Source organism: Cibotium barometz, chromosome 5, assembly GCF_041138505.1.
Source record: "Cibotium barometz isolate CiBa-2024 chromosome 5, ASM4113850v1, whole genome shotgun sequence".
Taxonomy (NCBI): domain Eukaryota; kingdom Viridiplantae; phylum Streptophyta; class Polypodiopsida; order Cyatheales; family Cibotiaceae; genus Cibotium; species Cibotium barometz.
In genome coordinates, this window is record NC_141050.1 from 13,718,657 (window position 1) to 13,743,200 (window position 24,544).

The 24,544-nt window shown below is 44.3% G+C and overlaps 1 protein-coding gene across 2 annotated transcripts in view; it reads left to right on the top strand.

The window, feature by feature from the left end:
* Positions 1–430: 430 nt before the first annotated feature.
* Positions 431–24,544, top strand: part of LOC147638089 (uncharacterized) — a 31,033-nt gene continuing 6,919 nt past the window's right edge. For both annotated transcript variants that reach the window (XR_015265804.1, XM_086797990.1), the window contains exons 1-4: positions 431–1,141; positions 10,493–10,589; positions 10,871–10,927; positions 11,023–11,078. Coding sequence is in view for 1 of the 2 variants with exons in the window: in XM_086797990.1 (XP_086654116.1) it covers positions 636–1,141; positions 10,493–10,589; positions 10,871–10,927; positions 11,023–11,078 (716 nt within the window). In the remaining variant the exon portion in view is untranslated. The remainder of the gene's footprint in view (positions 1,142–10,492; positions 10,590–10,870; positions 10,928–11,022; positions 11,079–24,544) is intronic.

Sequence of the window (24,544 nt, forward strand, 5' to 3'; positions counted from 1 at the left end):
CAATTCCATGTATACAGATCATTAAAGCTTATCAATCTTTTTGGAGTTCTATCTTAACTAAGTTGATTGTTCAAAAATGAAACCTTACAAAGCCTGATTTTTTACAGGACATTAATGATTGATAGATGTCTGCTGCATCCACAATCACTAGAAGATGCATTGACAATCATTAAAAGCTACATTGCTTTCTTATTATTCCTTGGTAATAGATGTCTACTGTATCCATGCGAGAGATTTCTTTGGTGCTTTATGTAGTGTCTCAATGTGCATCAAAATAAGTGCTTGGACACCCATGTGTGCTTGATTGGCCTCTATCTAAGCTATTCTAAGCCACAATCTTTTTCGTTGTAACGTTAATTAATTAATATGACAAAAAAGGATTTGGGTGTGCCTATTTAGAACCTTATAAATCAAGACGCTTTCTTGAAAGATGCATATCTACGTGCACTAAAAGCATCTTAAGAGGTTTTCTTGGAAGACCTATATTATCATAATTATTTACTGCCTTTTCACTTAGGGTTACCTTTTAGTGCTGGGTAAAGTGTTTGGATGTCTCTCATCTTCAAAAAACCGCGTCTTTCTGTTCCACATCCCAGTGAGCTTGGCTTAGATTAGGGTTTTCTGCAGGTCCAGAGATGGACTTCGACGAGTACGATTACTTGGAGAAGGCCGTTGAAATCTCGGATCCTCTCAAAGACTCTAATGGTGTAGGGGCCAAAGACAGCAAAAGAAAGAGCGACGAGGATAGGCACAGGCACGATGACAGGAGCAAAAAGATTAGGGTTCCTGAAGATGGCGCAGACCGGCGGGAGAGGTCGGAAAGGGGCCGTGGTGAAAGGGATACTCCGAAAGACCGTGAGAGGTCATCCCGCGACAGAAATGACAGAGGGCGCGACAGGGAGAAGCCTGACAGAGAACACAAAGACAGAGATAGAAGAGAGAGGGAGAGAAGTATCAGAGACACCGATAGAGAGCAGGAGAGGATGGGCAGCTGGCGTGGCGGAGGGCGTGGCTGGGGCCGCGGTGGCAGAGATAGATTCTATGGCAGAAATAGAGACTTTGAGCGTGTACATGATGGGGGTAGGGATAGAGAAAGGGAGAACAGGCCCTTCGATAGAGAGGAGGAGCATGGAGGACCCAGGTAAGCATCACTTTTTTTTTTGGGGATCTTTTGTGCTGGCGGCTTTGGTTATCATGGCTTTAGATGTTGAGATGCTGTTGTTTGAAATGTCAAGCACCTGGAAGTGCATTATCATATTTGGGCCGTGTTTCAGAACGCTTCTTCACAAATTTTCCAGTATGGCCATAGATCCCATACCACTATGCTTGTCTTACTAGGAATGGAGGCCCAATAGGAGGGTCCTATTCTGTAGGGGATTGGAACTTTTACTAGTTTGATCCAAACAAGGCGGAACCTTTTAAGGTGTGTGACTAGTTTGACCCAAACAGGTGGGAACTTTTTGTAAGGCATAGAGGAGTTCATGGCACGTGGACATTTTGTGCCAGGTGAGCACTTATGCACACATGCACTACCTAAAAATTGTCGCCCGAGGTTTTCCTCGTCGCCTTTCCAGAATCCATGCCCTGCACGAAGTATGTGCCAAGAGGGCAAGAGACGAGTATGTTATGATACTTGTCTTCTTTCGATCACTCCATCCATTGGAGAGGATGCTACACCCATACTTGGACCATGCCGCTCGCACTGGATTGAGAGATCTATCAATTCTCTCATTCTCCAAAAAACCATGTCTTTTTGTTCCACATTGCAGTGAGCTTGGCTTAGATTAGGGTTTTTTGTAGGTCCGGAGATGGACTTTGACGAGTACGATTACTTGGAGAAGGCCGTTGAAATCTTAGATTCTCTCAAAGGCTCTAATAGAGTGACGAGGATAGGCACATGCACAATGACGAGCAAAAAGATTAGGGTTTTTGAAGATGTCGTAGACTGGTGCGAGAGGTCTAAAAGAGGTCGTGGTGAAAGGGATACTCCGAAAGACCGTGAGAGGTCGTCCCACGCGATAGAAATGACAGAGGGCGTGACAAGGAGAAACTTGACAAAGAACATAGAGACAGAGATAGAAGAGAGAGGGAGAGAAGTATCAGGGACAACGAGAGAGCAAGAGAGGATGGGCAGCTGGCATGGCGAAGGGCGTGGTTGGGGCCACAGTGGCAACATAGATTCTACGGCAGAAACAGAGACTTTGAGCGTGTACATGATGGGGGTAGGCATAGAGAAAGGGAGAACAAACCCTTCGATAGAGAGGAGGAGCATGGAGGATCCAAAGTAAGCATGACTTTTTTTTTTTTTGATCTTCTAGACTTTTTTTCCTTGGCTTGGTTATTATGGCTTTAGATGTGGACCAGCATGTGATGAGCAGGAAGCAAGGTTAGAATGATACTGATGTTTGAAATGTCAAGCATGTGGAAGTGCATTATCATATTTAGGTTGTGTTTCAGAATGTCTTTTCACAAATTTTCTAGTATGGCCATAGATTCCATACCACTATGCTTGTCTTTCTAAGAATGGAGGCTCAATAGGAGGGTCCTACTGTGTAGGGGATTAGAACTTTTACTATTTTGATCCAAACAAGGCGGAACCTTTTAAGATGTGTGACCAATTTGACCCAAATAGGTGGGAACTTTTTGTAAGGCATGGGAGAGTTCATGGCACGTGCACATTTTGTGCCGACCCAAATAGATGGGAACTTTTTGTAAGGCATGGGAGAGTTCATGGCATGTGCACATTTTGTGCCGAGTAAGCACTTATGCACACATGCACTACCTAAAGATAGTCTCTCCAGGTTTTCCTCCTCACCTTTCCGGAATCCATGCCCCGCACAAAGTATGTGCCAAGAGAGCAAGAGACAAGTGTGTTGATGATTCCTCTCTTCTTCTGGTCACTCCATCCATCAGAGAGAATGCTACACCCATACTTGGACCACGCTGCTCGCACTGGATTGACAGATCTATCAATTCTCTCCTTCTCATCAACAAGGCGAAACCTTTAAGGCGTGTGACTAGTGTAACTTGGTTGAACACAATGCTAATCAATACACTTAAATACACTAAGATTTGATGGACACTTGCTCAAATACAAGAAGTAAATTGCTGAATTGACAAGAGACACACAATGAGCCGGAACGGCTGACCCCTCCCTCAAATAAAGTATATTGATCTTGGGAGAATCAAGTACATAGTGTGATGGGCATTTCTGACCAGATTTTCATACCAATGCATATGAATACAATATTGTAAACAAGTGGTTGTCGTTGTAGACTTGCAATCCACACTACCCTCTCAAGTGTCCATGTTCCCTACCATCTGCTCTCTATTGTTTCACCAACACATGGTAGCAACAATCTACAAGAGAGAACGTAGGACAAGAGAACACTACACATGGTATGTGATCTTGTAATCCGGTTTCTCCCTCCTGCTATTGGCTTCCATATTTAAGCGTAAAAGCTTAGCAATAGCAAGTCGATGACAACGGAAGTCTTCGTGATGAAAGTCCTTGGAGTGTTGAGATCTTCGATTTGTCGCCTTTCTTCACGACAAAAGTCTTCAAGAGGATGAAGGGAACCTTGGGAAAGCTTCCCCTATGGTTCAACTTGAGAAAGGAGGGTTGAAATTAGGGTTTTTAACAAAAAGACCAAAAATTACAGCAATAAAGAGAGCTGTTTTGCTGAATTCCAGTCACACTAAGAGTGTGTAGGAGAGTGATTAGCATCCGGAATCACTCTTGGAAGCTTGAAAATCACCTTCGCAAGCTTGGAAATGGAGTTGGGAAGGAAAATGTGCAGAAAATGCAGTCCAACAACCCTCATGAAGGAGGCGCCATTCTCTAGAGAGAGGAGAGAGGTGGTGAGTTGTCTAGTGTAGATGGCAGGCTGGTGCTTTGTGGAGCAAGCTAGAGTGGGCACATGGCTGGTTACTCCTTTTGTACAAAGGAGATAAGGTCTGGGCGGTGGACATTGGATTATTCCACCTCGGGACATCAGTGTGTGTGAATACCGGGCTGGTCATAATTTATAAGTGCGTTTTGGTCGCCCAAAACTTAATGAAGTGTGTACACACTCACTTATAAATTAGTGCTAACTCTTAAGGCTAGGTTTATGACCAATAGTTACCACCTGCCACATGCCACATAACCACGTCAGCAAACAGATTTACACGCACGATTCGCGGGCGGGTGTCCCCTTACCTAAAACTACACATTGGTCAAGCAAGCATGAAAACAACATGCAATTTCAATTGCAAGCAAGCACATAAAGATGCTATGCAATGCAGCATTGGTATGGACAATCCCCGTTCATGAGACTAAACCAAAATAGACGTGCTCGAGGCAAGTATACGAGGTACCAGACCCAATGGAACACCAATCCACCAAGCATTTCCGGGCATGTACACGGAGGCACAAGTCCCAACGAAAAGCCAAGTCCACAGTATCACATGAGTAGCATCAATTTTCGGCATATACAACTGTCATGGACACCAGTTCAATGTACATACATGATAAGAAAGCACGGGTGGACCAATTGGGTGGCCAAATGGTGACATCCCCCTCCGGCTTCTAAACAGTTGTCCGTAACTGAAAAGCATCTAAATATGTCTGAAGTACATGCGGGCAATCTTTGAAGAACTCTTCATCTACCCATTTAGCATCAATGGGAAGATAGTTCTTAAACTTCACAAGGTAACGTGTCACAACTTTGCTTGCAGGCAAGCTTGCGTTTCTTGTGATACACAATTTGCTCTGGCTGCAAGATCTCCTCAAGCTCATCCACTTTTGGTGGATCCTCAATGACCGTTTCATTGGGCTCCGATCCTACATACTTGCGAAGGAGACTCACATGAAAAGCATTGTGTATGTGCCAATGACTAGGTAATGCCAATCTGAAAGCCACTTCATTGATCTTATCGATCACTCGAAAAGGCCCCGTAGTACCTGGTTGCAAGCTTAGGATATGCACCCTCTTTGCCAGGCCTCTTTGCAAGTCTTGCTTTGTCAAATTTCAGCAATACCCAATCATTCTCTTTAACATCCAATTGCCTTCTATGCTTGTCGGCAGTCCTTTTTGCTTGTCTTGTGACCTTGCAATGGTTGTCCGCACTTGAGCAAAAGCAATATCCAAGTCTCTTACATACTCATCAGCCACAAATATCTCATCATTTGTGCGAAGGATGGGTGGCAAAACCACCTTACCATAAACAATCTCAAACGGGGCCTTTCCTGTAGATGCATGCACCGTGTTGTATGCAAATTCCACAAGCGGTAAGTACTTCTCCCAAGAAGACTTCTGATCCGCCACATAACATTTCAAGAGATCCAACACGGCTGAATTTGCAGCCTCACTTTACCCATCCGTTTGAGGGTGATAAGCTGATGAGAAGTCCAATTTGGTGCCCATATTATCAAATAAGGCCCGCCCCAAAAGAGACTTTTAGTCCTGGGATCTCTATCCCCCACAATGGATTTCGGCATTCCATGATGTTTGAATACTTGTGCAAGATATATTTTAACCATATGCTTAGCTTTGATGGTCTTTTTGACCGGCAAGAAATGAGCTTGTTTGCTAAACCTGTCCACAATTGTCCAAATTGCATCATTACCTTGTTGGGTTCGTGGCAAGTCCATAATGAAATCCATTGTAATACTTTTCCATGGCTGCGTGGGAATAGGCAATGGCTGAAGCAAACTTGGTGTCTTTTGCCTATCAAATTTCACCTTTTGACAGGTGATACATACACGTACACGTGCCTCTATGTCCTTTCGCATACCTAGCCAAAAGAAATACCGCTCAATCATGTGCGTAGTAGGCATTACGCCTCTATGACCAGCATATGGAGGAGCATGGCACTCATCCAAAACCTTTTGCCTCATGTCAACATCATATACATGCAATTATCTTTCATGAGATAACCCTCTTTGATCACATATGAGGCATGTGCATGACTAGCCATCAAATCAGCACAAATAGTGGCAAAATCAGCATCTGTATGATACAAATCACGCATGGTAGACAAGTTCCCATGAGAGGCAACCGAGATAGTTGCTACATACGGCTTTCGTGACAATGCATTCGCCACTACATTCTTCTTTCCCGGGGTGTGCAAGATCTGAAAATGAAACATAGAGAGGAAATTGGCTATCCTCATATGCTTCTCTGACAACTTAGTTTGGGTAAGAAAATACCTCAAACTATGGTGATCTGTCTTCACAGTGAAATCAGCCCCAAGAAGGTAATGTTTCCATATAGTAAGTGAATGAATTACAGCCAAGAGTCCTTTCTCATAAATGCCAAGAGATAGCTCTGCATCATGCAATCTACGGCTCTCATAAGCCACAGCACGTCCCTCTTGATTAAGGACAGCTCCTATGCAATTTCCAGATGCATCACATTCCACGCAAAAAGGCTTTTGCAAATCCGGAATGATCAACATTGGACCATGAGTAGTTGCATCTTTCAATTTGAGGAATGCATCCCTCTCTACATTAGTCCATTTGAACACGGCCTTCTTCTTTGTCAAATCATGCAAAGGAGAAGCAATCCATGCAAAGTGCCGAATGAACCTGCGATAATAAGAGTATAATCCAAGAAAACTACGGATCTCATGCACCGAACTCAATTCGGGCCAATTCCGAATTGCATCAAGCTTTGCAGGATCCATCCGCACTCCATCTTTGGACACAATATGCCCAAGATAATGTATCTCTGACAAGAAGAACTCACTCTTCTTTGCATTTATTTATGAAGAATATATGCTTACGGAGTTCTTCAAAAACAATGGCCAAATGAGCTCTATGCTCTTCTTCGGTCTTCGAGAAGACTAGGATGTAATCAAAGAAGACACCTGTAAATTTTCTGTACCCATGGAATATGCGATCCATCATTCTATTGAATGTAGCCGGGGCATTTGTAAGACCAAAAGGCATAACAAGATACTCATAAAGCCCAAATGCTCTCCTGAAAGCAGTTTTGTGTACATCCTCAAGCACTACACGCACTTGATGATATCCACTCTTGAGATCAATTCGGCTAAAGCATGCCTATCCATCCAACTTGTCAAGGATGTCGTCTATGCGTGGAATGGGAAACCGATTCTTGATGGTAAGCTTATTCAAAGCTCTATAATCCACACACATACGAAAGGATCCATCCTTCTTTTGAACCAAGAGGACGGGTGAACACTATGGGGAAGAGCTTGGCTGAACCAAACCCTTCTCAAGAAGCTCATTCACCTGCTTCATGATCTCCTCTTTTTGGGATGCAGTTACACGATAGGTTGGCCTATTAGGCGGTGAGCTACCCGGCACAAGATCAATGCGATGATCTTCCGGTCGTACGGGTGGCAACTCATTTGGTAACTCATCAGCAAGACAATCATTGTGCTCTTGCAAGAATTTCAACCTATCATTACTAAGAGTGTTTACATGTACATTATTTTCCTCAACATGATCTCGTACAAAAATCAAGTACGCAAAAACATCCTTTTTCATTACTTTCTTAATTTGTACATGAGATACAAGGGGAATGGTATCACCCTCTTCGCCAGCATCAATTACATGCTCTCGGTCTTTATGCATGAAGGTGATCCTGTTGGTCTTGTAAGCCTTGCACGGATCAATACGTGTATGCCAAGGCTTTTCAAGCAATACATTATAGCCATTCAAAGGCGCCACAAGAAAATTCTCATGATCCACATAGCCTTGAATGTGTATGCGCAACTTGCCAAAAATAGGCATGACTTGCACTAGGCAGCCCTTTCAATTTGAGGACCCATGTCCTCCACTTCAATACCCAAAGTAGCTGCCATCTGTGTGGATATGAAATTTTCAGATGCACAATCATCAAACATGAACAAAGCGGGCTGATCCTTGAGCTGTTCCCAAGCTTCACATACAACCCTGTCTTTGCTATCATGTGAAGTGTTGCCCTGCACATCCGGAACCATATGCACATTAGGCTTTGATGCATTTGCATTATCACGCTTCTTCTTGTTTGGGCATGCCTTTGCAATATGCTCGGTGCTACCACAAGGAAAGCATTTCCCGTCGCTCATATATTGCTTTTTTTGCTCCGGAGTGAGACCATAGTCTCTTAGTTTGAAGGGACGCTTCTTGGTAGTTTTATTTTTAGCCTTTGGACCATTTTTATCTTGGTTTTGGTCCTTTTTAGGTGGCTGTCCATCATTTTACAGGTTTTGGACAGTCCTCTCTTTGCCTTGAAATGAGGGTTTAGCCTTACTGGATCCACTCAATTTGAGTTCTAATCGCTCGGCGACGACTGCAATTAGTTGGTGTAAGGTATGACCAGGATACATTTGTAGTCCCGCTTTGTACACGGGTTGCAATCTTGATTGAAACCTTCACTTCCTTTTCGCCTCGGTGACATGCATAAATGGAGACACCTCCATAAGCACTTTCCAAAACTTTTGTACATATGCATTTACCGATTCTCTCTCATTTTGCTTCACCCAATCCCACTTCATTGTTATCTCATTCAATGCATTGGGAGGCAAGAATTGAGCATAGAACCTCTCCTTGAACTCTTCCCATGATCTAACAAGATTCGGTGAGAGCTTCTCTGTGAGCCACCAATGGGCAACAATGCCTTTCATAAACATGCTTACATGTCGGATCATGGATTTCTGAGTGAAATCCTCATCATTGAAAGCAATATCAAACTAGGCAATGAAAGCAAGTGCCTTTGATGCATCATATTTCCCATGATATGTATCAAACTTCACAGATTTGTCTCCGGCTTTGAAGTCACGAGACTTTGATGCATGTGCTTGCATCTCAACATGTTTTTCCCCATGTTTGTCCATTGGGACAGTCCTTGTGATTGGCATCATTTTAGGACCAAAAGGTGATGTATAAGGCATAGATACATGTGTCCTGTAAGCATGAGGCATGGCTGGCCCCTCAACATGCATTGATACATTTTCAGCCATAGCTTCTCCCTCATGAGCATACTCAAAGACATGAGTGGCATGAGAGATACGCGGAATACCTGCACCAACAGAAAATTACAGCCCATGATGCATGTGTTGTGCATGCACATTTTCAGTCGGCAATGGCATTTGACATACATTTTGACCACTGCCATAAACATTGTATCCTTCACGGACTACATGAGGTATTCCTGCATGGCGTGAAATCAGTGATTGTTCCTCTCCCATAGCATGGAGATTCATCCTCTTAGACATAAGTTCTTGTTCGGGCACGTGTGGGGATTCCAAGACATGTGGGATGGTTGCCTTTTTTGCATAGGCATCCTCGGTACGAGCCAAGTATGCACGTGTTGCATCCCTCGGTTGCATGTGCAATTGAGCAATCATTGCTATTGCATGAGCCATTTAAGATTCAGCTTTCTTGGCCTTCAAACGGTTATGCACCAATGGATCCTCGCGGCGGTAGAGGTTCAATTCTTCTTGTTGTGCATGGAGAAGAGTCTACATACGAGTAAGTTCAGCCCTCAAGACTATAGCACATTTTGTGCCGGGTGAGCACTTATGCACACATGCACTACCTAAAAATGGTCGCTCGAGGTTTTTCTCCTTGCCTTTCCGGAATTCATGGCTTGAGGTTTTTCTCCCCGCCTTTCCAGAATTCATGCCCTGCACAAAGCCCCTCTCTCTCTATATCTTTATCTCTTGGACACATGGTTGAGTCTGTCACTGCACGCCTCATTGGGCTTACACAATTGAAGGCCGATAAGGCTTGTAAGCACCCCAAGGGGTCTTCTGAAGAGACCAAGGTAGGGAGAGGAGGTGACTGAAGCTGCAAACTGCCACCACATAAAAAACGGGCTGCTCCAGTTGAGTTGCTACTACAGATGTGAGTCCCCAGAATCACATAGCATAAGGCTTTGGAGAGATGCTGCAGCCAAGCACATAAATCCACACACACACACACACACACACACACACACACACACACAAAGAAGTATAGTTGCGAGAGTACCAGGAGAGGTACACAAAGCGATGTAGATTACGTGATGAGTGCCAAAAGTACAATATAAGATGAATCCTATAATGAAATAAGGGTGGCTTCACACCTAGAGTGCACGGGAAAAAAACTCTCTTATGGAGGGTAAAAAGTGCCTTTGGCTGGTCCTATTGGAGTCCACCCATCACTGCCATGACATCTATGCCTACACTCCCAAAGTGAAAATGAGCATGTAAAAGTCTATTGAGTGTAGAGATTTTGACTTATTTACTTTTCTTATAAATTACTCGTTCCACATTATAGTTGTTCTCTTAATGTAAAGTGGAACTTTTTGGTATTGTCACTATCTATGAGATGTTTTTTTTTGAATTTCTTTGTTTTGCTGGATTTTTATGAAGGCCAATTTTTTAAGTACATTTGTGTGCGTGTGCACTGTGGGGTGGTGGTCAATTTTAGTTTTATCCCCGACTGTTATGGACAATTCCTTGCAGGACTCATTGAGTGGTAACTGTTCTGAAAATATTAAGCATGGCTCTGCAGATACTCTAGAGAAAAAAAGGAAAAGAAAGAAGAATCAGGCCCCACTGAACCAGAGGCCGATCCAGAACGAGACCAGCGAACTGTTTTTGCTTTTCAGGTTCAGTAAATGCACCTTCACACTTTCTCAAATTTAAATATTTTTTTCAAATAGAAACACACACTAAGACTGCACCTTATATCTCAAGCAAAAACTCAAGTACAGTATATGACCCATACAGTTCGAAGCATGATGCTATGATACAAGGGAAATTTTTTTACATGCATGCATCACTCCGCACGAGACAAGCCTTCAATTACAGCCTTTGCAAGGGTCATGGAGATGGCTATCTTGAGCATATTTCTTGCTTGTTAGATCTCATTTACAGTTTTTTCCCCCAGATCTCCTTGAAGGCGGATGAGAGGGATGTTTATGATTTCTTCTCTAAAGCAGGAAAGGTGTGTTGTTGACATTCTTCGAAAAAGCATTACTTTTGCTAGATCTTTCATGGGATGGTGACAGAGAACTTGATGCAGAATTGTTTGTTACACAGGTTCGAGATGTGAGGCTTATCATGGACCGGAATTCAAGGCGTTCTAAAGGAGTAGGGTAATACCTCATCTATTATGTTATTATCTGGTTCCTCTACTGCAATTGCATGGAAAGATCTAATGGTTTTCTGCTGGCTGAGAAATTACTGTTTTGGTTCATTTTAATTTGAGCATGAGCTTTTTGAGACCTAAGTTGGCCAGTCAAGCAAGTATCATTTGTTTTGTGCATTATTTGTTCCAGTGGCGCATTGGCTAGCTGGATCTTTGAATAAGAATTAGTTGCAGAGAAATTAGATGCAATTTTACTTCTTTAGTAGCATATAGCTCTTATGCCAATCTTTATAATGGCTAAATCTTTCCTTTTTATTTAGAGATTCCATGAAAAGTTTTAATAGTTCTTTATGTAGACACATGCATGTGTGTGTGTGTATGCCTATATATATATATATATATATAGAGAGAGAGAGAGAGAGAGAGAGAGAGAGAGAGAGAGAGAGAGAGATTGTATTAACATCTACAAAAGGCCAAAATGACCTATGGTCTCGGAATCTTTCGGAACTCACAAATACACCATCGTTCCTTCAGAGAACTCTCTGGGTGAACGATGTCTATTAGAATAAAACCTGTCTCGGTCTTGAGCACTTCTAATAGATTCCTTTGCAACTTGTAACATTTCTTGCATATCTTGCAAAAAATTACGTGCTGCATCATGCTGAAGTCCTGAGAATCAGGTGATCTAGGTTGAAAACCATACATAAGCATGAAGGAGTAAATCCTGTACTCGTATGCTTAGTACTGTTATATGCAAATTCTAACATAGGAAGATAATCCTCCCATGAACTCTGTCTTTTGGATACATATGCTCGAAGCATATCCTCCAAAATCTGATTCACTCTTTCAGTTTGGCCATCCGATTGAGGATGATCAGAGGAACTCAAATTCAAAGTTGTTTCCAACTTTTCAAAAACAAGTTTCCAAAAATCACTCGTAAACTTACAGTCCCTATCACTGACTATGTCTTGCGGTAACCTGTACAGTCTAAACAATTGCTCGATAAACTGTCGTGCTAATTGCGTAGCTGTAATAGTCTTCCGGGTCGGTAAAAATCTAGCTATTTTTGTCAAGCGATCTACCACAACCCAAATAGAATCGTGGCCTTGATGTGTTCTTGGCAATCCGGTAATAAAATCCATGGAAATGCTTGCCCATTTATTACCTGGGATTTGCAAAGGATGCAACAATCCAGCCTGTCTAAAGCGTTTAGCTTTATTTGCCTGACAAATCTGACACTTGAGAACATAATCTTCTACATACCCTTTCATCTTTGGCCAATACAAAGTGTGTTTCACTAACGATAGTGTCATGTGTACCCCAGGGTGTCCAGTAGAAGAGGCGTCGTGACACTCCTTAAGAATCTTGGACTTAATGTCCGGAATCTGTGGTACACAAATTTTGTCATTACGGAATAGCAAACCATTCCGAATCATCCACTGGCCTCCTGCAGCCTGAATAGTAGACTGCTCAGTCATCGAGTCTTGGTCAATCAATGAGCTCCTGTCTTGGATCTTCTGCCAAAATGGACCAAAATAACTATCAGTTCTGCAAAGTCCTCTCAATGATTGAAATAAGATAGTAGAAATCTCGGTGAACGACAAAGTATTCACCTCTCTAATCCGACTAAGCGCATCTGCAATACTATTCATGGACCCTTTCCGATAACGGATCTCAAAATCAAAATCTTGCATTAACTCTGTCCAACGAGCTTTCCTGCCTCTCAAATCATCCGCATCACACACATACTTGATTGACTGATGATCAGTCAATACCACAAACTTGGAGCCATATAAATAATGTCTCCAAACCTTGAGAGCATGAATCACAGCATAAAGCTCCTTCTCAAGGGTTGGCCAACGAGATTGAGTGTCGTCTAGCTTTTTACTTTCAAAAGCAACCGGTCTACCATCTTGAAATAAAGCAGTCTCGATAGCATAGTCACTGGCATCAGTTTCAAGAACATAAGGCCGACTAGGATAAGGCAATGCTAAGATAGGTGCTTCCTTGACTTTATCTTTCAAAAGTCTGAAGGCCATATCCAAATCGTTATTCCAAGTGATAGGCTGATTTGACTTATGTCCACGACCTTTCAATAAGTCGGTCATCAGTAGTGTGAGCTGAGAGTACTCCCGTACAGATTTTCGAAGAAAAACAACAAAACCGAGAAAAGAACGAAGTTGTTTCACTGTTCGTGGTATAGGCTAGTCCAGAACCTTCTGACTCGGTCATAGTCAATGCTCAATCCATCTCTAGTGATCTTGTGTCCCAAGTAAATGATGTCGGTCATAAAGAACTCACATTTACTTAACTTAGCATATAGTCGATTCTGTCTCAAAATAGATAAGACAATCGTGAGGTGTCTGACATGATCCTCAAGAGTACGACTATAAATCAAAATATCATCCAAGAACAGCACCACAAATTTTCCTAAATGTTCACGAAAAAGATCGTTCATCGTTTGTTGGAAAGTGGCTGGAGCATTGGTTAACCCAAAAGGTAAACGAGAAACTCGTAATGGCCATACCTAGTCCGAATGGCGGTTCTTTCAACATGCCTTTCATGAATACGTATCTGGTGATAGTCAGTACGTAAATCTATCTTCGTGAAATATTTCGCTCTTGCTAACCGGTCAATCAGGTCATCTGATCTAGGGAGAGGATAACGGTTCTTAATGGTCAGCTTGTTCAATCTCTTGTAATCTATACACATTCTCCAAGTATTGTCCTTCTTTCTCCTAAGCAACACAGGTACACCCCAAGGTGATTTACTTGGACGGATCTGGCCTATCCTCAAATAATCTGCGAGTTGTTTAGCCAACTCATCTTCCTCAGCTTGGCTCATCCTATAAGGTGGAATACTGACAGGATGAGCACCAAGGATCAAGTCAATACGATGATCTACTGTCCGTTCAGGTGGTAAACCCGATGGTAGTTCCTTAGGAATTACGTCTTGAAATGAATCAAGTATCTTCTGTAATTCTTTGCTTTCAAACATACTTAATTCATTTACATCCAAAGAAGGGATGAGAAAGGAAGAAAGTGGAATCAATACACAATGGAAAGCGGTATACAAAGAAGAATCCATTATATTTCCAAAATCAATTGTATTCCCTGAGAGGGATGAATACAATCACCTAAAATACTATACTTGGTATCCCTATGCTGAAAAGAAAAAGTATGACTAGACCAATCTATCTGGACGTCAAGAGTCTTAAACCACTCAATTCCTAATAACAAGTCTACATTTTCCAGATGCATTACATAGTATTCTAGAGTATCTTTGTAGTCCTGAATCTGGATTGGAAGTATCTCCACCTTGCGATCCCAAACTTGCCTTCCCGCAGGTAGACGTACCTCATAGGTATGGTCGTTGAGTGTCGTATCAAGACTCAATTTCTGCACAAGTTTGTAGTTAACAAAGTTATGCGAATTGCCAAGGTCTAACAGAATGTGAATCTTATGGCCATTCACTTCTCCATAAACTCGGAGAAGATCATGCAAGCCAAATACTTTAGAATTGAACAGACAATCAGAACAAGTACTAGGGCGAGAAAGTACAGTAATTGACGTACCTGTCAAAGACAACTGGTTAGCTGCCTTTGGCTTGGGTCCTGCGTTTGTCTTGGTACCCTTTTGCTTTGGGCACTCGTTACGCATGTGTCCTTTTTCTTCACAGATAAAACAACGTCCTTCCTTCTTGAGCTTTAAAGCCCTAAGGAGTCGTTTCTTCTTCGCTGGTGTCGAACTGAAACTCTTCGAAGGTTGGTCCGAAGACTTTCCTTCTGTCGTGTTAGCCATAGGTGCGGAGAACTTTCTTTTATGCTTGTTCCCCTGCTCGGTAACGGGTTTCGATTTGGAAGAGACCATCGTATCATCATAGATACGAGCTGAATGAATGGCCTCGTCCAATGTTTTACATTTGTTATTTTTAACCTGTAAACGGTACGAGTCTGGTAAACCAGCTACGAAAAACCCCAAAAGAGTAGTGGGATCCATCTTTGTAGCTTTCATCTGCAAGTCACGAAACTTCTGGAGGTAGACCTCATAAGTGAGGTGCTGCGAGGTCATGGTCAAAGCTGAAAACCAGGCAACAACATCGTAATCATCCTCTTTCTTGAGGAATTCTTTCTTGAAAACGTCTTCGAATTGTGCCCAATTCGTTGGCTTAGGGTTGAGTTCCTTCCACCAAAGCAAAGCTTTGCCGGACAGGAAACCTGTTGGTAACTGGATCTTCTTTCCATCATCATATGGATGAAAGTGAAAGTGAACTTGCCACTTATGTAGCCAAGTGTCCACGATCTCCTTGGTGCGCTGCTTTTGCTCGCCCCCGAACGGTTCCAGAGTAATATTGGGGCCTAAAGCTGAAGCCAAGGTATCCATACCCGAGAAAGTAGAGAGGGTAGTGGTCAAGAGAGCGATGGAGTTCTGCAAAGCTTGCATCTGGGCTGCGATTTGTGCCAGATCTTAAAAAAATAAACACTTTTAAACCTTAGAGGAGTTTTTTAAACCTTAAATTTTTTTTTTTAAAAAAAAAAAAACGAAAGCTTAAAAAAACGTTAGCTTTCCTCGTTTTTTTTCCTCCTCCTGGATTAGCCGCCAGTAGCTGCTGACGTCCACCTGCGCTGCCATCGTCGACTGCTGCCGTCGCCAGTGTTGTTGCCAGCGCCTGTGTGCAGGCTGCGCCTCCCTCGCACAAGACTGGCCACAAGGCCACGTGGCCTGGGCTGGCTACGCAGGCCTGGTCTGGGCGCTGCTTGGCTGGCTGCGCAGGCCTGGCCGCAAGGCTACCCAGCCTTGGGTGCTTGTGCATACTTGGCCGGCTGCAAGCCTGGCCGCTAGCATAGACACCCAAAAGCCAACCCTTGCCCAACGTGCAACACGTCTCGACCAGCAGCCCTTCACGACCAGCGCTGCAGTGTTCGCCTCGCACACTTTCTCTCTCTCTCTCTCTCTTGTTCAACCAAAAAGCATCGTGCTTTTCGTTTCTGTTTTCTCTCTACGTTCATGCGACTGCACAAACGAATCTACCTCTCCTTTGCAAAGCAAATAACCCTTCTTAGACCACCATCTCCCATCAATATGGGTCTCTTTGATGAAGAAAAAACACATACTAAATCTGAAAACTGCAGAATGCACAGAAAAAACAGCAAGCTTTTTAACATATACCTTTCTTCGACCTCTTCTTCTCTACCTACCGACTTGCTCGTTCACGAGGTATGCTCTGATACCACTGTCAAATCCCAACGGATCCCCTCGTGATCGATCTTGGTTCGAAACTCGAATCCTGCAAACAAATGAACAAACAAACAAGCAAGGGGGTGCAGGCCTCCCAACCATGACAGTCGTGGGCGAGCCCACAATCTTGGCTGTCCCCACCGAGCCACGAGCTGAGCTAACTAGGATGACATACCGACCAATCTCCTCCTCGCGATGTTCCATACCGCCACGAAGCTGCCCTCGCTGGCCTCGAGACTGTTGCCGGCCTCGGCTGCGTAAAGCAGGTGCACGTCTGCACTAGATCCAGGCTCCAAGACCATAGAGCTCTCACAAACTCGCGAGATTCTCTATATCCCAATAACTAACCTTGGCCACTCTTTTATAGGCTCTTGGCCGGTCATCGGGCGAAATACAAAAGATCTCCAAGATAGCTAGTCCTAGAGAATTTCATCATGTCAGGCTCCATGGGCCATACATGTACACCATGTCAGGCCCCACAAGCCACACATGTACTATCATGTCAGGCTACACCAGCCATACATGTACTGTCACGTCAGGGTCCATATGCCACACAGACACACCATGTCAGGCTACACCAGCCATACATGTATGTCATGTAAGGCTCCACATGCCACACATGAACAGTAGAAAAATAGAAGTAAGGAATTTTGTGACATTCCCCTTGGCTTCTAAGCAGTTGACCGCAACTAAAAAGCTTTCAAGTAGGCCTTCAGAAGTTTCGGATAATCTGTAAAATAATCCTCGTCCATCCATTTTGCATCCATAACCGAATAGTTTTTAAACTTCACAAGATACCTGTGCACTAGCTTGCCACTTGCATGCTTGCGCTCTTTATGAAAAACCATCTGCTCAGGTTGCAATACCTCCTCAAGTTCATCCACTTCTAGTGGATCTTGCAAAAGTGGTTCCATAGGAGGTGGTCCCACATAAGGCCTTAGCAAACTGACATGAAAGGCATTGTGTATTTTCCAGTAATCTGGCAATACCAATCTATATGCCACTTCATTTATTTTCTACAAAATTTGGAATGGCCCATAATACCTGTTTGAAAGCTTAGGAAACCGGCCTTCCTTACCTGGCCGCTTCCAAAGATGTGCTTTCTCAAACTTTAGTAATACCCAACCACCTTCCTTGAAAACCACTTCTTGCCTGTGTTTGTCAGCTGTCTTTTTCTGCTTAGCTGGAGATCTTTCTATGGCTGTCCAAACCTGTGCAAATGGATTATCCAAATCACGGACATACTCATCTGCTGCAAAGATTTCATCTTTTGTTGGTAAGATAGGTGGAAGCACCACCTTGCCATAGACTATCTCAAATGGAGCCTCATTAGTTGAAGAATGCACTGTGTTATTGTATGCAAACTCAACCAATGGCAAATACTTTTCCCAATCTGACTTTTGCTCTGATACATAACACTTGAGCAAGTCAAGCGCAACTGAATTTGCAATTTCACTCTGATCATCCGTCTAAGGATGATAGGCTGATGAAAAACGTAAATTTGTGCCCATATTATCAAACAATGCTCGCCAAAATAAACTGGTAGTCCGAGGATCTCTATCCCCCACAATAGACTTGGGCATGCCATGATGTTTGAAAATCTGAGCTAAGAACAACTTTGCTATGTGCTCTGGCTTGATTGTTTTCCAACTGGGATGAAGTGTGTCTGTTTGCTAAAACGATCTATAATAGTCCATATAGCATCATTTCCATGTGCCGATTTCGGTAAATCTATAATGAAATCCATAGCAATGATTACCCATGGTTCTTGTGGAATGGGTAAGGGCTGAAGCAAACTAGGTGCCTTGTATCTGTCAAACTTGACTTTCTGACACACTATGCACTCTCGCACATAAGCTTCAATATCCCTGTGTAGAGCTGGCCAAAAGAAATATCTTTCCAAAGCTTGTGTAGTAGCAAGAATACCACGATAAGCAGCATATGGTGGAGCATGACACTCTTCCATAACCTTTTGGCGTAATTCACGCACCACACAAATATGATTCTGCATCATCAGAAACCCATCTCTAATCAAATAAGATGGGATAGCAATACCATGATTCAAATCAATCCAAATAAGTTGAAAATCTGTGTCCAAAGAATACATATCTCGCATCCCTGCTAAGTCTCGATCGTAGTCGCTAGTTAGGGCATACCTGTTGGCCCCAAAGCTTGGCGCCCCTTTTGGTAATCACATTGGGCTTCATAGACAGTTGGATGCCTTACATGACTTTTGCACTGAGCGGAACCTCTCTGTTAACCTTGGTGTCATGACCCTGTGAATTTGTGCAGTATAAGTGTGAGCATGGTGGTTGGTGAGCAAGATATAAACCTTGGGGACAACCCCATGTGTGGAGGGGACAAAGAGGAACAAAGGTTCAAAGGTTTATAACCTTTATAAAAACCCTTTTTTTGGAGCATCATGGCCCCTAGGCTAATTTGGGGGCCTACACTTCTTTTGGAGAGTTGGGCTAGCACGCTCTCTCTCTCTCTCTCTCTCTCTCTCGCTGTCTCGCTCTCTTGCTTTTTGAAAAGAGGGCTGGCAGGCTGCACTGGAACATACACAAGTGCTGCTGAATATCACACACGCTTGCTTTTGGAGGGCTGGCTGGCTGCTGCGCTACGGTACACACACAAGCGCCGTTTGAAAATCTCTCTTTCTCCTTTGCTTTTGGCAAAAAGGCTGGCTGTTGGGCTGCGCTGCTGTACATACAGGCAGAGCTGGACTCAAAGGCGTGGACTGTAGGAGGGAGTGCAAGGCTGGACAGCAGGTTCACCCACGAGTTTTCCCTCTCTCTCACGTTGAATCAGGTGCTGGACTGCAGGTGGCTGCAAGACAAGAGGGCAGGACAGAGCAGGGCTTTTCTCACGCCTCCTCTCTCTTGTGAAAAGCGATACAAGGACTGTAAGTTTCTCTCTCTCTTTGTGAGCAAGTGGGATTGTAGGAAGTGTCAAACTGAGTCTCTCTTTTCACTGGCTCGTGACTGTTTCGGAGACGTTTCTCTGGCCCTTTGTGAGAGGAAGGGTTTGGCAATTTGGAGGGTGGAAAGAAGGCAAGTTTTTGGACTGATTTGGAAGAGTTTGTGGACTGTTTTCATGGCTGAGTTTGTGGCTCTGTGCATCAGCCAGTTAGATGCATATTCAAGGCCTCATGGATGCACTGTCTTGGCAGATTAGAGGAGATAACAGTGGTATTTTTGGGACACAGAGCTGTGTGTGTAACCTCTATGTAAGAGGTCCAGAGGATTGGCCGATTCGACATGCAAACATACAAGCCATGAATGGCCACGTTGAACTCATTTAAACTTTTCCATTTAATTTGAATCGTCCAGTAATTATTAGGATCAAGTGGATCTCCGGCTTTGAGGATGGGGGTGATGGTGCTGGTGGACCAAGAGGGTGGAAATCCTTCACAAAGGGCTCTATTGAACATGTAGGCTAGTAGGGGCGCCAGGATATCATTAGCATGCGAGATGTACTCGGCAGTCATAGTTGCTAGGTACGATATCGTACGATACATACCATACAGGAAAATATGGTATGATATAATTTTTTTTTCTTATCGTATGATAAAATACGGTGTTTTAAAAAAACTCTTATAAACTTGGGTATTTCCAATTCCAAATATGGAGTATTTTAGAAAGAAGGGAAGCATCATAGTACAAAGGAAGCTCAAACAACCATAGATAAGCAAAAAAAAAGACCATTACCTCTCAAAAAATTAATTTTTTTTGGGAAAAAATTCGGGAAAAACATTTTTTCTAAAAAAATCTGTACGGTATCGTATCGTACGGCATTTCGTATGATATGCCGTCGTATGCCGCACGGAAACAACCCTGTCGGCAGTGAGTCCCTCATGATACTGGGCTCGCCCATGGCGTAATCTACGAATGGCTTTGAGGACCATGCCCTTTGTGAAGAAGGTGGAGTTGGTGGGACGGGGATTTGGTGGTGGGGGTAGGGGTGGCTGATGGGGGATATGATAGAGGGAGCATGCATAGGAGTGCCATGTGTTCGGGTAGGTGATAGGTGTGGGAGGGCGATGTTCTCGGAGTTCCCTCTAGGCCTCTTTGCAATTCGGCCCTAAGAAAAGTCGGTATAACTCATCCTCTTTCCGAGCGTAGAATTCCCGTTTCTTGCGTTGGGTGAGCCGTTGAGAAATCCGTTGCGCATGGTGCTTCGTGATTTGCCCAATCCGTACCTCGTGCTTAAGACGAGAGCGTGTGGCCTGACATTCGTCATCATACCAACAGTTATGGGGCATGGAACCGCAAGGTGGCTCGGCAGTAGACCGCCGTGTGTAGATGAAAGAAGCGGTGGCGGATGTGTGGAGTATGGTGGTGAGCTGTGATGTGAGGGTGGATAGGGGGACAGTAGGTTCCACATCTTGGAGTTGGCGGTAGATGTGGTTGGAGTAAACGAGGTCAAGCTCGTGATCAAAAAGGACCTTAGTGTAATGTGAGATGGGGGTGGTGGTGGAGGGACGGGTGGTGTGTAGGTAAGAGTGAAAGAGAGGTAGGCATGGTCAGCATCAAAAGGGGGTGGCGGGATGGAGAAGTTGGGGAGAAGGTGTGCCAAAGCCAGAGATCCCATAAGGTAGTCCACAGTGCTAGTACCTCCTGAGTGAGGGAAGGAGGTGAGGGCGTCGGAGGAGGGCCATCGGGACATCCCGTTATAGATAACAAGACCATGTGCAGCTCCCAGCTCTCAGAAATATCTCCCATACACTGTGACCTCCTCACGGTCTTGTGCTAGTACCTCCTGAGTGAGGGAAGGAGGTGAGGGCGTCGGAGGAGGGCCATCGGGACATCCCGTTATAGATAACAAGACCATGTGCAGCTCCCAGCTCTCAGAAATATCTCCCATACACTGTGACCTCCTCACGGTCCTGTGATGATCTCTGCAGCCCTATGTTAGTGATGTCCAGCTCCTGTAGTTCGACAGGGTCGTCTAGATCAAGTAGTGGGACCTGTTGACTTCCCGTCCTGGCGTTGAAATCCCCGAGTAGGAGGACATCCCCCCAGCTGTGAGAATCTCACTCAAGCCTCCTGGATTGAGAGAGAGAGAGTGTAAGACCCCCGACCCGTAGGGCGGGGGAATCCTTTTGATAGGCAGTTAAGTCTCGTGTTATTTTCCGATTGACGACACCTCGAACTCGTAGAAATACGAGGTTACGAGCAAACGGACGGACCTAATTCTATCTCGCAGGGGAAGCGTAGTCATCCTAAAGGAAATTCTAACCTCCAGCACGGAATGTGCGTGGAGATGGAACAAGACCCACACTTGGTTCAAGGAAGCCAACGCCTTTTTCCCCCGTATTTCAAGAGGCACGGCCGCTGGCTCGGTCCCCTAAAACAAATCTTGTTCGTGACTCTAATATTCCCTAAGTATCGTAAGTTACGACTAGTAGAAAGCTACCCGACTGATCGGGTCCACCCATCCTTAGAATGGTACCGTCAGGGCATCCATTCTCCCACTTTCCACGCACTCACCCATTCAATTATTTTCTAATTAAGTCCTACCACACTGTGAAACACTTAAAAACAAATTCCTTTGTTAATTAATTACACTTGATTCCTTAAAGGAAATCTTCCTTAGCATAACATTGAAATCAACGAACATACTTACAGTGAAGAAATATTTACAAAGACCCTGAAACCGGGCCGATATTCCAATCCAAACTCATGTCCAAACCATAACCATAACCACAACTACATCGATAATCTAGAATTCGATCTTCCAGCCTCAACCAGCTGGGTAAACCTCACGGACCGTCTCCCCTCGTCGTCAGCCAGCCGATGAGGGCCAAGCCGTCCTGTCACCCCCTCAGGTACTGACGCTTGTACCAAACCCTCTCGCTCTTCGGAGGGGACGTCTCCTCATGAGGTGGGGGTTAAGTCACCGCACTAGCCTGGACCCACAGAACTAGGCAGCATATATACATCACCCTGGTGGTGAAAACCAATCCCCAGTGGCATAGGAGGGGATTGCCCTGGGCCGACTCCCGGCCTCGCTATATCCTCCGCCCGTCTACACAGGCAAGCACGGAGTTAGCTAAGGGGGGGAGAAGCTGTACCTGCATGTTAGCAATAAACCAGCAGTATATCCAATAGAAAGAAAGACATAGCCTTTGTTCAATGAATTCACACATTAACAAAAACCATCGTTTTGGAAAGATAATGATTCAAAAGCAAGATTATTTTCCTATAACTTTACTTAAGAGTAACCATAAGGTACTTTAGGCCATCTATACTAGGGTTTAACCTTGGTTCCTTTCCTATTATTTCGAATCTTTGCATTAAACTACATAAGAGAGAATTTTTAGTTAAACTTATTAAATGACCAACCTGGTTATCATTTTCATGCCTATTCGCTTCAAGAGGGGCGAAGTCGATTACAGGGACGCGATTCGCTTCATTCCCTCCTTGGGCAGCGCGCGGTTCTTCAATTCGGCGGCGTTTCGGCGCCATAGGAGCACTAGAGTTTTAAGAGGATAAAGAGAAAACGAGGTGAATATAAGAGGTTGGGAGCGTGGAGAGAAAAGAGAGAATTCTACTGGTTCAAACGGATTCGAAAACGGAGTCCGTTTGGGGTAGGAAAAGCTTGTTGGGCTTATGGGCAGGAACGACCTCTTAGCCTAAGTTTAAGTCGCCGCATATGGGGGGGGGGGGGGGGGGGAAATTGAGAGGGTGTCCTTAACCTGGAGAGCTCTTGAGAAGAGTGTACGTCTAGGGAGGCCTAGGGAAGAGCAAGGCAAGGGTTGAAGGAGAGGCACACTTAAAGTCTATTCACACGGGGGGGGGGGGGGGGGGGGAGAAGAGTGTAGGACATGTCCTAGAGCTTGAGAGAGAGCTTGCGCGTAGGGGCTTGCTGGGGGCTTGTCTGGAGAAGGGGGCTGGGAGGGTCCTTTTATAGGTGCTGGAGGGTGGACGTCCGGGTACGGGAGGTGACACCTGGGTGGTGTAGGTGTCCGGGAGAGGGTGTGGGCGTGAGACACCTGGGGGTGGAGGTGTCTCGAGGAGAGAGAAAGTGTGACACATGGGGGTGGAGGTGTCCCCAAGAGAGAGAGAGCGCGACACCTGTGGATAGAGGGTTCTGGGAGGAGGGGGTACGTGTAGGGGTGTGCTGGAGGGTGCGTCTAGGTCGTGTACACGCTTGGGTGTCCCGGGCGGATTGTCGGTTTTTTTTTTCACGGGCGGCGCCCGTGTGGGGCCCACGCCGGCCGCCCGCCGCCCCGGGGGGGTCAAAAAATTTTATTTGACGAAAATGTCCGGCCTTGCCCCGTGACCATGGGGGCGTGTTCCGTTCGTTGATTAGACGCCTGGATAGTTACTATTTTTGGTCGGAAGTTCGCAGATTTAAGGGCTTAAAAGTTTAATTAAACCCATTCCGGGTACCCGTTTTTTAGTTCAGAAAAAACTATTTTAAGCGTAAAATTACGCGTAGATTCCAAATTTGGATTCAGAATTACAAATTTCTAAGCAAAAATGGCTCATTTTCCAAAAATAGAAGTTTTTTGATCGTAAAAATGACAAACTAAGTTATATTTTTCAACTCTGAAGCAAGTACATTGTTATTTACAATGGGTATGTTACATCCTTCCCTACTAAAAGAACTCGAGATGTCCTCATCTCGGCACGAACTCTGGGTAATTCTTTTGGAGGGTTGACTCTTCCTCCCAAGTGGCATCCTCCTCAGGGTAATCTTTCCATTCCACTAAATGTTCCCTAAGGATTCTATTGCGAAGCAACTCTTTCTCTAGAGTCGATGATTCTATTAGGTCTCATTTCAAGGACTCCCTGAGTTGGCATTACCAATTTGTTCATCATCAAGAACATGATCAGGATGAGGCACATATGGCTTTAGTAAGCTTACATGGAATACATCATGGATCTTGAGGTGGGTTGGGAGGCGAAGTTTGTAGGCATGTTTCCCCAAACATTTGATGACTTCATAAGGCCCACAATACCTTGGACTCAGTTTCCTAAATTTCCAAGAGATAGAGAACTTCTCTTTGGCCGCACTCGAAGAAAAACTTTGTCTCCTTGCTGAAAAATTCTGTCAGATCTTTGGTATCAGCATAATGCTTCTGTCGATCCTGGGCGGCTTTAATATCCTTACGAATTAGCTTTGGTTTGTTCTTCCATTTCTTCAAGCATTATCCTGGAGGCTTCAACCTTTAGTGTGGGGTCAGAGAAATTTAAGGGAGACAAACATTCCTGACCATAAAGAGCTT